This window comes from Sus scrofa, chromosome 17, assembly GCF_054392235.1.
Source record: "Sus scrofa isolate SSC_HxYL_T2T_F1_AM1 chromosome 17, Sscrofa_HxYL_maternal_Yorkshire_Landrace_v2.0, whole genome shotgun sequence".
Taxonomy (NCBI): domain Eukaryota; kingdom Metazoa; phylum Chordata; class Mammalia; order Artiodactyla; family Suidae; genus Sus; species Sus scrofa.
The window spans coordinates 59237213-59253934 of record NC_139399.1 but is presented as its reverse complement, the minus strand read 5'-3'; the positions used below and the strand labels follow the sequence as shown (position 1 = coordinate 59253934).

The window sequence follows — 16722 nt, the reverse complement described above, 5'->3', positions numbered from 1 at the left end:
TCTCACGGACAACAGCTCACCGGCCCTACAGGGTGAACATGGCCTCCCTTGCTCTTCACCATTCCTTAAGTGTTTACTGCCCCTACCCTTACTGTACAAAGTGCGGAAATAAAAACCAAAACGAAAAACACACACACACACAAAGGACACAGAATCGGACTGTAAAGAGTTTTAACACGAGTGACACTGGCATGTGAATGTCTATTTGACCAATAATTTCTATGTGCTGGGTCTCTTGACAGGTGTTAGGAAAATGACAGTGAATAAGTTGGATATAAACAGAAAAGACAGGAGTTCCCATTGTGGCTCAGTGGTTAACAAATCCTACTAGGAACCATGAGGTTGAGGGTTCGATCCCTGGCCTTGCTCAGAGGGTTAAGGATCCCGCATTGCCGTAAGCTGTGGTGTAGGCTCGGATCCCAAGTTGCTGTGGTTCTGGTGTAGGCCGGCGGCTATAGCTCCTATTAGACCCCTAGCTTAGGAACCTCCATATGCTGAGGGTGCAGCCCTAGAAAAAGGCAAAAAAAACCCCAAACAAACAGAAAAGCCACAGAGGGATGACCACATAAAAATGCTGCTTCCAGAAAATTGCGGTTCATCAGTCACTCCACCAGCTCATTGCTTTTGTACAGCATTTTACAATTTATATCAAAGGTCAGCCATGTAATGAGGTTAAAAACAACATGGATCTAGTAAGACCTGACAAGCACTCTCACTGAAAAATAGATATTATGGTTGCCTCTGGTAACCTCTAATATACTTTCTCTTTGAATTTGTCTATGATAGGCATTTCACATAAGTGGAATCACACAATACTCCTCCTTTTGTGACTGGCTTCTTTCACTTAACATGATGTTTTCAAGGTTAATCTATGTGGTAGCCTGTGTCAGAACTTCATTCCAGGAGTTATCTGTGGCTTAGCAGGTTAAGGATCCAGCATAGTCACTGTTGCAGCTTGAGTCACTGCCGTGGCGCTGGTTCGATCCCTGGCCATGGATGTGGCCAAAAATAAAAACTTCATTCCTTTTTATGGCTGAATACAATTCCATTGCGTGGATATACCACATTTTATAGATCTACTCTCTCATCTGTTGATGGACACGTGGGTTGTTTCTACCTTTTGGCTAGAGTGAATAATGCTACTATGAATATTGGTATATAATATTCTGCTCAAGTCCCTGTTTTCAATTATTTTGGGTATATACCTAGGACTAGAATTGCTAGGTCATACGGTAATTTGACCTCATCGAATTTCTCCACACATCCTGGCCAACACTTGTTATTTCCCCCCACCCCCTTTTTTGTCATCTTTTTAGGGCCGCACCCACAGCATATGGAGGTTCCCAGGCTAGGGGTCTAATTGGAGCTGTAGCTGCTGGCCTACGCCACAGCCACAGCAACGCAGGATCCAAGCTGCGTCTGCAACCTACACCACAGCTCATGGCAACGCCAGATCCACAACACACTGAGCAAGGCCAGGGATCGAACCCGCAACCTCATGGTTCCTAGTCGGATTCGTTAACCACTGAGCCACGACTCGAACTCCCAGATATGCTACTTTTGTCCTCACAGAGTTGTCTGACTTCTAGGGCAGAAAGGTATTAATAAAAATCATGTAACAAGTATCTGTAGAATTATTTTATTTGTCTTTTGTCTCTTTAGGGCCGCACCTATGGAGATTCCCAGGCTAGGGGTCCAATCGGAGCTGTACCTGCCGGCCTACACCACAGCCTCAACAATGTGGGATCCAAGTCATGTCTGCAACCTACACCACAGCTCATGGCAACGCCGGATCCTTAACCACTGAAGGAGACCAGGGATTCAACCCGTGTCCTTATGGACACTAGTAGGGTTCGTTTCCACTGAGCCACGACGGGAACTTAAAAACATGATCTAGATTTGCATTATTGTCGCCGGTTGACTTTATACCTATGCATACATACATATGCACCCTTGGAAAATATATAGTATTTTATGTATATTTGATGTTTGTTTCCCATTTCAGAGTATGTCTCTTTTTTCCTTCCAAAGTATGTCTTGCAGAGTTATGCAGGCTTACATCATTCTTTTAAAATGACACCTAGTAGTCATTAGTATGGCTGCACCATAAATATCCATGGACATTTAGAATGCTTGGGGGTTTTGTTTTTGCATTGCAATGATGCAACAGGTCTCTTTGTGCACTTGTGCTTTTTCTCTGGTAAATTCCAAGAAATCACATTGCTGGGTCATAGGGTTGCTTTTCTTTTTCATTTTTTTGTTCTATGTACGTCTGTGTCATTGGGATTCATGTGTTACTTTTGTGATAAAAAAACACTAAAAAATAGAAAGAAGTAGGTAGATTGTTCATGTTGTCGGCTCTTAGAAAGTAGAGGTGCCTAATCATTGTCACATGGCTGTTATATAATCTAATCATTATGTAATAAAATCTGACAAGGATGCTCCCGTGATTTCAAGTCACCAAGCAAAGAAATCTAAGGCCTTCAGCCCTATTTAAAAGATGAGAAACATGGCTCTCTTCAGAGACTCTGGTATTTTTCTGATATGAAATGTCACCGAGAATCATTTCCTACCTATAAAGGCTTCTTAAAAATGTTTGGTTTTTTGGCTGTCACAGAACCACAGAGCTGGAGGGGACTTATTAGCAGCCTCAGGCAGTCTTGTAAGAGTTTTCAAAGGATAGCTTTTTTTCTTGTTCTGTTTTAGTTTTTGGTTTTGAGGGCCGCACCCACGGCAACATGGAGGTTCCCAGGCTAGAGGTCAAATTGGAGCTGTAGCAGCCGGCCTATGCTACAGCCACAGCAACGAAGGATCTAAGCCCTGTCTTTGACCTACACCATAGCTCATGGCAATGCTGGATCCTTAAACCACTAAGCTAGGCCAGGGATTGAACCCGAGTTCTCACGGATACTAGCTGGGTTCGTTAACCACTGAGCCACGATGGGAAATCCCAAAGGACAGTTTTGAGTTGTTGCAAAGGAAGAGTTTGGGTGGAACAGTTTTCCTCAGTTGGAATTCCTGTAAACACCATCACCTTACAGGTGATTAAAAGAGTTTAAACATGAGATGATAAAAGCTGAAATACACAAAGACCTTAAGTGGTGCTAGACAGCAAAGGATAAATGTAGTAACTACTGCTGTTTGAATAGCAGGTTGCTGGTTCTCCAATGTTCCTCCATATATTAGGTTGTGGACTCCTGAGCCAAGAGCCACTGACTTTAACTGGGGACACCAAGGCTGAGAGAATCCTGCCATCAAGCAACATCTGTTGGGTACCTCCTGATCAGACGTGTGCAGAGCTCATGAGAAATACAGATAAATAAAGAGCTCCAGGTGTTCTGGGGGGGGGGGGGGTTGTCAGGTTTAAACCTATGTAAAAATCCACTGTGATAAGAGCTGAGATGATATTATGAAAGACAGGAGTTCCCGTGGTTGTGCACTGGTAACGAACCCGACTAGTATCCCTGAGGACTAGGGTTTAATTCCTGTCCTTGCTCAGTGGGTTAAGGATATGGTGCTGCTGTGAGCTGTGGTGTAGGTCATAGATGCAGCTCAGATCTGGCACTGCTGTGGCAGTGGTGTAGGCTGGCAGCTATAGCTCCCATTTGAACGCTAGCCTGAGTACTTCCACATGCCTTGGGCCCTAAAAAAAAAAAAAAAAAAACAGTCAAAAAAAATTATGAAAGACAGTGCAGTTGTGGAGAATCAGAGAAAGGTAGGTCTTTGCTTGCAGAAATCTGAGAAAGTTTCAGAAAGGATGCGTGGATTGAGCTGGGGCTGGAAGCCAAGAAAGCAAGGAAGGGAAGAGGGGAAAGGAAGAACATTTGTACTGAGGGAACAGCAATATAGAGGCACAGAGGCCAGAGGGGCAGAAGAGCATGGTAAGTGCCAAGAGCCAAGACCATGTTAGGGAAAGAGAACCTAGCATAGAGTGGGCTCTTAGTCTTCATTAAGAGGCTAAGTTAGAACGAGCTGTTCAATGGCAGATACGATCAACAAAGTCTTGAGTATGTGCTAGGTATTTTGCAAGCACAAGGATTTAGAGCAGGGGTGAACCACAAAACCAGAGCTCAGAGCAACATGGTGGGAGACAGATCCATGAAGTGAAGTGACAAGCCACCAGTGTTGATGCCAGTGTGGTCTATACTGAAGATGTCTGGAAAAAAGTCACGAAGCAAGGAGGCAATATTTTGGCTCGATCTTTCCTAACACTGGCTTCCATTTAGGGAAGTTGAGGGCAGAATTTAATCTTTTTCTTAAACAGTAACCAGATTTTAAAAACAAACTATTTATACATTATTTTTTAGGGCCGCACGGAGGCATATGGAGGTTCCCAGGCTATGGGTCCAATGGGACCTACAGCTACCGGCCTACACCACAGTCACGGCAATGCAGGATCCGAGCTGCATCTCTGAGCTGCATCTGCAACCTACACCACAGCTCACCGCAATGCTGGAGCCTTAACCCACTGAGCAAGGTCAGGAATCAAACACGCATCCTCATGGATACTTGTTGGATTCCTTTCTGCTGTGCCACAACGGGACCTCCATTTTTTTTCTTTTTTCTTTTTTTCCCTTGTTTGGCCGCCCTACTGGAGCTCCTGGCCAGGGATCAGATCCCAATCATTGCAGTTCCCACCTAAGCCCAGGCCAGATCCTTAACCCACTGAGTGAGGTCAAGCATGGAACCAACATCCTCATGGATACTAGTCCGGTTTTTAACCCTCTGGGCCGCAAGGGGGAACTCCCCCCTCACTCTTAAACACACCCTGCATCAACAGTCCTCTCAAGGATGAGTTCAGTCTCGCATGATACTGGGCATCAGACTTACTTTTTTGGGGGGGGGGGTCGTGCAGAAGTTCCGGGGCGAGGGATCGAACCCACGCCACAGCTGCGACCCGAGCCACAGCAGTGGCAACCCGAGATCCTTAACTCGCTGCACCACCAGGGAACTCCTCACTTTTTCGAAGCCTACGGCATGTCCACCTGTACAATGGGGGTGAGGGATCCAACCGTCAGCTCCTGCCCAGGCGCAGCTGGGAGTTCAGTTCGCAGATCGTCTCTGCAAGGGGAAAGTCCGAGAGGTGGAGGCAGTCTGCGCTTGCAGCTGAGCAATCCTATCCCGGCTCCAGGCCGGTTCCCATGACAACCTGGCCGGCCACCTTCCCGGGCCGATGGTTACGTCACTTCCTGTCCGTTTATTTCCGGGTCCGAGCCCGAGACGCGGTAGCGGTCCTTCAGACCCTAAAGCAGGATTCCGCGGCTTCTCTACTCACTCTTCGGCCTTCCACTTCTTCCTCCGCCGCGGGCGGGTATCGGCTTCTGCCCGGCCCAGCGCGCAGCCGCAGCACAGCCTCCATTTGGACCCGCCTCCGACAGACGTCACTTCCTAGCTGAGTGTTTCCGGGTCGCCGCGGCCCCGGGGTACTGGTCTCGGTCCCCTGCAGCCGGCCGGAGCGGCGAGAGCCCAGCCGGGCCTGGCTCCGGCGGCGGCCGCGGCTCCTTCTTGCTCCCCTCGTCCGGGGCGTCCTCGGCTGCAGTGCCGGGGTGAGTGCGGGGCGGCCGGGGCGGAAACGGCCTCTGGGGCTTTCCCGGGCGGAGGGGGCGCCTGTTCGGCGGGGCTCGGCCGGCCCGGGAGCCTCGTCCCTTCGCGGCCGTCGGGGCCGACGGGCCGGCCCGCCTTTTGGGCCCTTCAGCTAGTAGTCTTCAGGATCCTCAGTCTCTCCGGCACGGGCTGGCTCTCAGACTCCTGCGACCGGCCATGGGTGGCTCCGGGCAGTCAGGAGAAACACCCCTTCTTCGGCGACTAACAGCAGCAGGACACCCCGATTCCACCGTGAGGCAGTTACCGCGCAGTGGTCCTCAGCCCAGGCTCTGGAGGCAGGCTCTGGGGTTTGTACTCACTCTGTGACCTTGGACAAGTCACTTTATCTTCTGAGTCTCAGCTGCCTAAAATTAGTTAAACGGGGAGTGAAGCTGCCTTATAGGGCTGTGGTGGCGACGAGGCGAGATGATGCACGTGAAGCAGTCTGGCATACAGCAGGCGTCCAGTAAATGACAGTTGCTGTTATTCATTCACAGACCCGTGCGGAGGGCCTGAGTTAGGGACTAGGATGTTTTTCACAACGATGTGGCCCTAAGAGGCTGTGGGAATTATCAGGCTGGGAATAGCAGCCGCCAGCTTCTGACCTCTGCAGGGAGGGGACCCTGGTTCCTTTAGAGCCCCTTTGAGGGTGGCAGCTGCCACTGAGGGAGCCCGGTTTCAGCTTCACTGAGGTTATTTTCAGAGGTTTGGAAGCCCTCTCTGAATTTGCCTGGAATCGAGTTGGGGTGTGGGGACCCTCTGGCGTTTCACAACGAGTGGAAGACTGGTTGGGATGTGTCTCAGGGGCCTCTGGCTTGGAATGAGTGCAGAGGAGTGGCTGCGGAGGTGGAGGGGGTTGAACTGAGCTCCCCTTGTTGCTGTTCAGAGGCCAAGGGAACTCTGAGCTGCCTGAAGCTAGCTAGATCCCTGGGCTAGCTGGTAAACCTGTGCACTGGGGCCGTGCTGGGCCCAAAATAGCTTCTGCCTGTGCAGGGAGGGGGCGCCTTCAGATGCTGCTTGGGGAATGTTTCTGCTTGAATGGGCCAGCTGAGGTAAAGCCAAGCTCATGCTTTGCTATCCAAAATCATTTCCATTCCGTTCAGTGGGGTTTTAAACATACAGCTTTCCTTTGAGGTGTTTACAAAAAATAATAATTTAAACAGCTGCTGACTCCCTGACTGCGATATTTCTCTCATCATTGATTTGCTTTTCAAAGGGGGCCGGGATTGTGGGCGCAGTAAGTGCTGACCAGGCCTCTTGGCTCTGGGCACCCGCCTGATTCTGTTAGGGATGTTCACCGTGCCATTTTTTTTTTTTTTTTTTTTTTTTCCGCCAGACTGGCACATCTTGGCGTTCCAATCCTTGGGTTGCTTGGAGAAATTAACGGCTTCTGTCAGTGTGCTGTCTTGGTCTCCTGTAACCACGCTGTTTTTGCAGAGAGCGTGTTTTTTGTTGTTCTTGCAGAGTGCTAGGAATAAATTGCTCAGAAGAGACACCAGCTATGACCAGCTACAATGCAGCCTGTATTCTCAGAAAATGAATTCAGGAGAGATGATGTCAGCTGCTTTACCACTGGCCGGTCTCTGGCCAGCCTCTCCTCTTGGCCCTTGAGCTTACATCATAAAGAGATCTGTGGCTCTTCCAGCCGCATTCTATGTGAGAAGAGGTCAATTTTGCTGCTACAGGAATTTTTAGAACTCAACTCTGCTTGCCCTGCCAAAGGGCCTTCTGACTTAGTCGAGCCCTTTCAAGAAGAGCTGTCCAGCAGCAGGGCAGCTTTGCCTAAAAGCAGAGCAGCTCAGAGCTTGAGTCAGGGTTTTGGCATCAGACCTAGGTTTAGATCTCAGATCCACGTCTTCCTAGCCTTAGGGCAAGGGACTTAGGGCAAGGGACTTGGCCTCTCTGAGCCTGGGTTTTTCTTTCTTTAACCTCGGGGTCGTCGTGTGGATTTCATGGTACACTTAGCAGAGGGCTGTTATGTACTAATCCCTTGGTGAATGGTACTAATGGTAGTAAATGAGTGAGATAAACGAGAAAAATCATAGGCCACAGGGCCGGCCAACCCAAGTTCAAGTTCCAGCTCTGACCCTTTCAAGCTCTGTTGGGCAGGTTATTTAATGGCTGAGCTTTTGTTTGTTTCCTCAAGAATTGTTTTAAGGATTAAGTTGGATGATGCAGTTAAAATGGAAAGCCCAGTGTTTAGCGCATAGAATGACCTCAACAACTGTAAGTTTCCAGAGTTCCCACTGTGGGACAGTGGGTTAAGATTCTGACTGCATTGGCTTAGGTCACTGGGGAGGTGCAGGTTCAATCCCTTTCCTAGCTAAGTGGGTTAAAGGATCTGGTGTTGCTGCAGCTGCAGCTCAAATCACTCCCTGGCCAGGGAACTTCCATATGCTGCAGGTATGTCCATAAAAAGAAAAAAAATTGCAAGTTTCCTTTTTCTCCTTTCTTTAGCTATCTTTTAGCATTCATTTTTTTTCCACTTGTTTCCTCACCTGCCTAGGTTGGTTCAAGATTCTTCTTAGATGGGTTTCCTGTCCTTGACTTTGGGACTTTGACTCCCAAATGGGCTATTTGGATTGCTTTTCCTTATTTATTGCTTGCCAGCCACAAATGGACTGTGATTACAGAGCAGCAGACCCTGAGCTTGAGAGTGGCTGACTTTGTTTAAAAAAAAAAAAAAAAAAAAAAAAAAAATCAGTCTCCATTGGCTCGAGGCTGACTTCCTTGGAGAAAAATCACAGCAGTGTTTAAGAGGCCTGATTTCCTCTGCTAAAACTGTTCCCTGAGGTACTAAAAACAGTCGCCAGGGCCAGATTTCTTTTGGATAAATACAAAATGGTAAATGTATGTGGTTTTTTGTTAGAAAGGACAATGATGTTTTCTCTCAGTTTGCAGTACAGTTTTATTTTTTAAGAGAATATATGTACTTGGATATTGGGCAGTAAGCTCTTTGGGCTGGAAACCTTCTCAATTGCTGGGCTCTGCTGTCCCCCACCCCCCCACCCCCCACCCCCCTGGCCAGGCTAGGGCCTGGCACATGGTAGGCGCTACATACTTGTTGAGCTCAGGAATCATGGGATGGTAGGAGGAACACAGGTTTTTTCAAGTCATAAGGTCAGGTTTGGAATTTGGGGTCCATCTTTTTCTAAACTTGAGCCATCTATATATATATAGCAGATCACGTCAGGGAGCCTCGGTTTCTTCTCGCTCCTGCTGGTCTCCCAGAATTCTGCAGAGAGCTGAGTGACAAACTGGAGCATCATGGAGACGTACATGCTCTGAATCATTTCTTTTCACATGTTTTCTCAAACACCTACTATGTGCCAGGCACTGTGTTCGGCATCCTGGTGAACAGAACAGACACAGACCTTGCCTTTGTGGAGTTTACTGTGTGTTGCGCAGAGACACACGGAAGAAGCTGGTAAATGAGTACAGTTGATATTTTCAAATGGTGTTCACCCCAGCGTAACGGGATAACAGGCCACGGCAGGTGGGATTTCCTGGGGTCAGGAAATTTCGAGGTCAAGGAGGGCCTCAGAGAGAGGGATGATGTGTGAGCTGTGGCCTGTGTGATGAGAGCGAGCGAGCGACAGGAGGACTCGAAGAGCACACAGAAGGAACGTGTGCAAAGATTTCGGATAGAAATAAGCTTGAGGTGCTTAAGGAGCAGACAGAAGGGTTCATGTGGGCGGGCCTTGGAGGGAAGGGAAAGACTGCTCTGAGGAGCACCGAGAGCCTTTGGCCTTGGTCAGGAGGTAGAATTTGGTCCCAAGTGGATTTGTGTGCTCCTCGGGCCTGTTCCTTCCATTTGCTGCAGAAGGCTGAGGCTTCCTCGGCAGGGCAGCGGGTGGGAGGAGGTAGCCTCTCTTTGTCCCGAATTCTTACCGCTCGCCCCATGATTAAGGCCCCTAAGCGTCTCTCCAAAACTAGAGAAGCAGAGGAGTGGTTCCTTGAGACGTGGGTGATTTGACTGCCCTCCCGAGAGTTGCCAGACTTGTTGACCTTTAGGACTTCCTGAGGGAATTCACATGTAGCTAAGAGAGTCCACAGGTCTGTCCCATCCCACAGCAGCTTCTTTCTTGGCCTCTCACCATCCCCCACAGCCAGCAGGCCCCCTCCTCACTCATAGCAGGTATTTATGCAGCAGATACCCTGCCCCCGCACTGTGCTTAGGTCACCTTCCTGAGTCATTGGGTCACAGTCCCTGCACCCATGGAGCTGTGGTCAGCACAGGTGAGTGTGAAGATGCATATCTGCCCACAATCAGAGATATTTGCCTCATTCTGATCTTACTTCCTTGAGGATGCCTGCCATCTTGGCAGGTGTAGCACCATCAGGCACCAGGAATGTCTGCTCGTGTGTATCGAGGGCTTACTTTGAGCTGGCTTTCTAAAGCGCTTTCTATATTGATTGCATGTGATCCTTCCACCAAGTCTAATGGGCTGTAAGTTCTGTTATTAACCCCCTTTTTCAGATGAGAAAACTGAGGCCCAGGTTGAGTAATTTGCCCAAGTAACCTCGAGAAGCAGATCAAGGGTTCACACCCAGACAGTCTAGCTTTGCAGTCTGTCTATAACCCCTGTGCCATGTCGCCTCCCCTGGCCCTAACATCCCTCGATGAATCCAAATTCGCTCCCAGCATTGTGGCAGTAACAAATGGCCAAGGAGACAGCAAGCACATATAATTCCTGTGTGTCCCAGCTCAGAATGTTCTACCCTTTCCCAACAGGGGACTGTAAACAACAACAAATGCTGATGTCAAAGGCAGGAGCTCACGCTGTGGCACAGTGGGTTAAGAATCTGATTACATGGAGTTCCCGTCGTGGCGCAGCGGTTAACGAATCCGACTAGGAACCATGAGGTTGTGGGTTCGATCCTTGGCCTCACTCAGTGGGTTAAGGATCCGGCGTTGCCGCGAGCTGTGTTGAAGGTTGCAGACGCGGCTCAGATCCCGCGTTGCTGTGGCTCTGGCGTAGGCCGGCGGCTATAGCTCCAATTCAACCCCTAGCCTGGGAACCTCCATAATGCTGCTGGAGCGGCCCTAGAAATGGCAAAAAGACCAAAAAAAAAAAAAAAAAAAAAAAAAAAAAAAAAAGAATCTAACTGCAGTGGCTCAGGTTGCCACAGAGCCGTGAGTTCGATTCCCTGCCCAGCACAATGGGTTAAAGGAACTTGCATATGCCATGGGTGCTGCCAGTAAAAAAAAAAAAAAAAAGTATAAAAACACTTTCAGGGGTCAGCATTCAGAGTGGTCGGTCTCTTTAAAATTGCAGATATGATTGTGTCCCTCTTGAACTTTTTAGGGACTTCATGTGGCTCTTTGAATGAAATGTACAGTTCTTTGAGACCTGGGGATCGGGATCCTGCTTCTGCTGGCAACTTCATCTCTTGTCAATCCCCGTCTCTCTCTGCTTCAGCCACTCCATCCTTCTTTCTGTTCCCATGCCAGGCTCCTTCTGGCCTCAGGAAAGCAAGGTGTAGTGGTTAAGTGCATGGACTTTGGAGCCAGTCTGCCTGGGCTCTGATCTCAGCTCTGCTTCTTATAGTCCTGTAACTTTTGGGCAAGTTTCTTAGTGTCTCCACGTCTCAGTTTTCACATCTGTCAAATGCGTATAACAGTAGTTGTCCTAGTTTGTTAAGAAGATGGAGCGAGTTAGTACATATGAGTACTTGGCACACAGGAAGCGCTGATGGTGTTAGCTCAGGGTCTTCCTCCCTGCCAGCGCCTCATCCTTTGGGTCTAACTGCCACTTTCTTGGGAACTTTTTAATACCCCTGCATCCCCACAAAACCAGGTTAGGTGCTGCCCCAATCATATTTTTCATTTGTGAGCTCTGCAAAGTTAAGGACATTGTCTGCCTTGTTTCCACTACTGCCTTGCAAACAGTAGGTGTTCAGTACATGTGTCAGCGAGCAGAAAGGGGTCTGGGGCTGGTGGTGCCCAGTATAGCTCAGGCCAGCTCTGTTTTTGTCTGGCTTCGGCAGCCACAAGCTGGTACATGGACCACTTGGAGGAATGACGTGCTTCTTGTTCTCCTTCCAGAGCACTCTGCTGGTCCAGGCAGGTGACATGCCAGTGCTTTTAGTGATGTCCCTGCCTGTAACCCAGAAGCCATGGAGGAGATAAGGTAGCCCCGGTCCCTGGATCTGATCGGATGGGGAAGCCCAGTTCAATGGATACAAAATATAAGGATGACTTATTTCGGAAGTACGTGCAGTTCCATGAGGGCAAAGTGGACACCACCCCCAGCAAGCAGCGGCCTGGCAGTGATGAATACCTGCGGGTGGCAGCCTCGACCCTGCTCAGCCTGCACAAGGTGGATCCCTTTTATCGATTCCGGCTGATCCAGTTCTATGAGGTGGTGGAGAGCTCCTTGCGCTCGCTGAGCTCCTCCAGCCTGCGGGCTCTGCACTGCGCCTTCAGCGTGCTTGAGACGGTGGGCATCAACCTCTTCCTCTACCCGTGGAAGAAGGAGTTCAGAAGCATCAAGGTAAGGTCTAGGACAGGCGCTCCACACCAGTCTCCCTTCTCGCCCCTTCTAGTCCTTCTTGAGACGGTTTGTGCCAAGCCGATCCCACCCCTCCTTTGCCAGCAGGCCCTCCTGTGTTCCCCACTGCCTTTGAGGTAGCAACTGCAGTGACCCCACAGCTCCCCACCTGGCCTCTCAGTCTAGTGTCATCTCTTAACTGGGTCCCCACCCCTGGCAGCTAACATGGGAAACTTTGAGGTTGGAAAGGTGGGCAGCACCTGGCCAGCCAGGGCCTGGAAGCCCAGGGCAGAGGGCTGGGCTCTAGTCTAAGGGGGCCTGGGAAGCAGGCAGTGCGGGGACCAGGTTTATGTTGGAAAAGAATCCTTCTGGCTGTCATGTGGGAGGTAGACTGTAGCAGGGCAAGAGTCGGGCGGGGAGACCATTAGCAGGCTGCTGCAGGTCTGCAAGCTGGGGAAAACAGGAGGCAGGAGGATGAATTCGAGAGAGAGAATTCTGAATTATTGCAAAGGCAGTGATGGCTCAGGAGAGGTTCCACCCAGTCGGTCTCTTAAGTCTTCTACATCTTTGTAGAAGTGCCAGAGAGGCACATCCTCATTGCTCATGGGAGCTCTGCCCCCGATCCGGTCCCCTTCCTTCACCCATGTTTGTCCTGCTCCCCCTCGTGGAGCAGAGCCGCCACGCCCCCTGTAGAAAGCTAGTGGCTTTGTTCCCTGTGCGGGAGGAAGGAGCAGTGCGTCCTTTCCCTCACTCCCCGTGGCCGCGCTGTCGCTGAGCATTAGCCTCTGGCTGCCGGAGTGAGACGCCGCCGCTGCCGCCGCCGTGGAGAGATGCCCGCTTCCCCTCCCTGCCCGCTCCGCTTCGGACGTGCTGGGCTGCGCTCTGCCGCAGTCTCCATTGTGTGCCTCCGAGAGAAAAACTCGCCTCTCTTTCTACCCTCTTCCTTCCCCTAGACCTACACGGGCCCCTTTGTTTATTATGTCAAGTCCACGTTACTGGAAGAGGACATCCGAGCCATCCTGAACTACATGGGCTATGTGCCCGAGTTAGGGACGGCGTACAAGCTCAAAGAGCTGGTGGAGACCCTCCAGGTCAAGATGGTCACCTTTGAACTCTTTCTGGCCAAGGTGGAGTGTGAGCAGATGCTGGAAATCCACTCCCAAGTCAAGGACAAGGGCTACTCTGAGCTGGACGTGGTGAGCGAGCGCAAGAGCAGCACGGAGGACGTGCGTGGCTGCTCGGACGCCCTGCGGCGGCGGGCGGAAGGCCGGGAGCACCTGACTGCCTCCATGGCCCGCGTGGTGCTCCAGAAGTCGGCCAGCGAGCGGGCAGCCAAGGACTACTACAAGCCCCGCGTCACCAAGCCCTCCAGGTCGGTCGACGCCTACGACAGCTACTGGGAGAGCCGCAAGCCGCCCCTGAAGGCCTCGCTGAGCCTGCGGAAGGAGCCCGCGGCCGCAGACGTGGGGGACGACCTCAAGGACGAGATCATGCGGCCGTCGCCCTCGCTCCTGACCATGTCCACCTCCCCCCACGGCAGCCCCGACGACCTGGCGGCCCCCTCCCCCAACAATGGCCTCGGCTCGCTGCGCGGCTCGTACTTATCCGCTCAGGATGATGTGGATCTCTACACAGACTCGGAGCCGAGGGCCGCTTACCGGAGGCAGGACGCCCTGCGGCCGGATGTCTGGGTGGTCAGGAACGACGCCCACCCCGTCTACCACAAGCGCTCGCCCCCTGCCAAAGAGTCCTCCCTCTCCAAGTGCCAAAACTGCGGTCTGTCCTGCAGCTCCTCCCTCTGCCAGCGCTGTGACAGCCTGCTTGCCTGCTCCCCGGCCTCCAAGCCCAGCGCCTTCCCCAGCAAGGCCTCTGCCCACGACAGCCTGGCCCACGGGTCGTCTCTGCGGGAGAAGTACGCAGGCCAGACTCAGGGCCTTGACCGGCCCCCGCACCTCCACTCGAAATCGAAGCCCTCCGCCTCGGCCACCTCCCGCTGTGGCTTCTGTAACCGCCCCGGGGCCACCAACACCTGCACCCAGTGTTCAAAAGTCTCCTGCGACACCTGCCTCAGCGCCTACCATTACGACCCCTGCTGCAAAAAGAGTGAGCTGCACAAGTTCATGCCCAACAACCAGCTGAACTACAAGTCCACCCAGTTCTCCCATCTCGTGTACAGATAGACTTGACCTTGCATCTCCCTGTCACAAGGGCTACACCACTGACTTCGGTTTCATAGGAAAGAAATGCCGATGCATGGATCTGGGAAGCAGAGATCTACACCTGACCATCTGGTTGTCGGGGGTCCTGGGACCAGCCGCACCATGTGGGAGATCCCTTAGTGACTCAGATATTTCAACTGATAGCTGCTTTGTCGCCTGGCAAGGGAGAGGGTGGCACTTCCGTTCAGATTCATTTTTGCTAGTCTCTCCACTCCCTATTCTGTTTTGTTGTTATTGTTGTTGTTGTTTGTTTTTTAAAGAGGATTTCTATCTCTGGGACTCTTGCCACGCCTATGGCAAAGCCAACTTGGACTGGGAAGGGCCCTCCAGGTCCCCTCCAAATGCCCACCTGGAGTGGCGAGCTAGAGGCCTGTTGGCTTGTGAAATGAGCCCTCCTGCCACACTGGGCCTCGTCCACTGGCTCATCCCTCCACCACCCCTTCCCAAACACGAGGATCCCCACCTGCACCCCTTGCTGGATTTCCCTGCCTCTCTAGGTGTCAAAGGTGACCTGAGTCCAGGATTTGCTGAATGGCATCCAGTTGCCTCCACAGCTCAGCTCAGTTGTGGGGTCTGGGAACTTTCCTCCAGCGCTCTGAGGTGTGGCCCTCCACAGCAGGACTACTTTGCCCCTTTTCTGTTGTTTGCACATGCCCTTCTTACTGTACTGTAAATAGATATTTTTGAGATTTATTTTTAAATAAATATTCAACTTGCCATGTGTTTCAAAGTGGTTAAAATATTAATGATGTAGCTATTTATAAAGATGCCCTGGGTTCTTTAGTCTTCCAAGGGAGGGGCTCATGCCCTTCCACGCTGTGTCCTCCACTCACCACAGCCTGAGGGAGAGTGTGGGGGCAGAGGAGGAACAGAGATGATGTCCCCTCGTCCCCTGAGTTGGTGGAGAGCCTCTGTCTTCCCTACAATAAATCTCTAACACCTACCTCCAGTGCGCACTTAGGGGGTTAGTCCGGGCCGAGAGGTCTGTGCACCTGCAGACTGTGACAACCTAGTGACGATTCAGGAACCTCACCCTGTGGATCTCCAGCCTGGTCTTTGCCACTGGCTGAGCGTGAACCTTGCACTCCAAACTTCTTGAGTCTCGTTTCTGAAGGAAAGTCATTTGGGATTCCCACTACCCCTCCATTTCAGTCCTCTTCTCTTCACCTGTTTCCAGGACTCCTCTGCAACATTTGCAACCTTTTTGCACTAAAGTAAGCAGGAGTCGGCGAGTGCCCATCAGACAGATGTCTCCTGAGATGCTTAGCCGAGCCTCAGCGCTTCTAGACCCAGAGCCCCCCTTAAACTCCTCTTGTGAATTACCCCGGATTTTCCTTTTGGGGTGCAGAGCAGGAGTGGGGCGAGAATTTGAAGATGAAACTGCTTCCTTGTGAACTAACAATATATTTTAGCCATAAGTGTTTGTGATGGACAGAATGTTATAGGAATTTACATGCAGTGGGTTTTCTGGTAGAATGAGGTATTCAGCTCTTGAGCAGATTTAAATCTGGCTGAATCCTGAGGCCACTGTGAATTTGCTGATGTTCTTCCAACTCAGTCGAGTGATTTTAAGGTTTTCAAAATCTTCTATGGCTCTTTTTTTATATATCTAGTAGATTACATGTAGATAATTCACTGTGTATATAAAGCTGAATTTCAACCAACTTTAATACTAAGACCTGCCCATTCTGGGGCATTCATCTTTGATGTTCTTCCTTTTCCCATTTCAGAAGTGTCAATGCCTGTCCCAGTCCTGGTTTTCCATTTTCAGACCGCTCTAGCACTACACTCTTTTAACCAACCGTGATGCCACGTAACTTCAACACGGCAGACAAAAGCAGAAATAACTAACTTGTCCTAGAAGAGAAAGTCCAGTGTGTGTATCATCACGGAAATACTGTATTCATGGACTGGAATAGGAAATGCTATGACTATGCTCCTCCTTGGTGTGTATCTTATTGTGTGAGGTTGCTGTGATTGAGATAGTTAAATATATGCTAATTTAAAAATGCAGATGTTTTGCTTTTGATTTCTACCAAGAGTTGAAATGTTGAGAGATAATTTAAAAAAATAATAATAAAGTGTCTTCCATTGTTAAATGAAGAGTTTGGGGTTTTTCTGTCCTCCTCTCCCTGCTGCTTTGAAATTTGGGTTACTTGGGTTTCTCTTGTGTTTGGTTTTTGCTTAAGCTGTTTTTAGTTCCTTGGTGACAGGACTCACGTGGTTTCCTCCATGAAACTGACAAACAACAATTGCCAGCTTTGAGTGCTCAGGCATTTTGTATGCTGAGACTTCATATTCATGATCTCATATCTATAAGGTAACATAAATCCTGTTATGATGCTGTCTTACAGTTGGGGAAACCAAGGTGTACAGAGTTCAGCCACATTTCCCAGGAGTGGGACTGCAGCCTCCAGAAGAAATGG

The 16722-nt window shown here is 50.3% G+C and overlaps 1 protein-coding gene across 4 annotated transcripts; it reads left to right on the top strand.

The window, feature by feature from the left end:
• The first annotated feature begins 5428 nt into the window (after positions 1-5428).
• On the top strand, positions 5429-16395 carry SPATA2 (spermatogenesis associated 2). 4 transcript variants are annotated; one of them, XM_085004231.1, is made up of 5 exons: positions 7048-7986; positions 8764-9010; positions 9693-9822; positions 11633-12080; positions 13031-16395. In XM_085004231.1, the coding sequence occupies exons 4-5, from the start codon at positions 11745-11747 to the stop codon at positions 14255-14257; spliced, it is 1563 nt and encodes a 520-aa protein (XP_084860357.1). In that variant the 5' UTR covers positions 7048-7986; positions 8764-9010; positions 9693-9822; positions 11633-11744; the 3' UTR covers positions 14258-16395. The 4 variants fall into 4 exon arrangements, with proteins under 4 accessions (XP_020933618.1, XP_020933619.1, XP_084860357.1 ...); XM_021077959.2 differs by lacking the exons at positions 7048-7986; positions 8764-9010; positions 9693-9822 and adding an exon at positions 5429-5546; XM_021077960.2 differs by lacking the exons at positions 7048-7986; positions 8764-9010; positions 9693-9822 and adding an exon at positions 5429-5891.
• Positions 16396-16722: the final 327 nt, after the last annotated feature.

Coding starts and splice junctions, on each gene's coding strand:
- SPATA2 (XM_021077959.2), top strand. CDS start 11,745: ATGGGGAAGCCCAGTTCAATGGATACAAAATATAAGGATGACTTATTT. Junction 12,081..13,030: donor AGGAGTTCAGAAGCATCAAG/GTAAGGTCTAGG, acceptor TCCTTCCCCTAG/ACCTACACGGGCCCCTTTGT.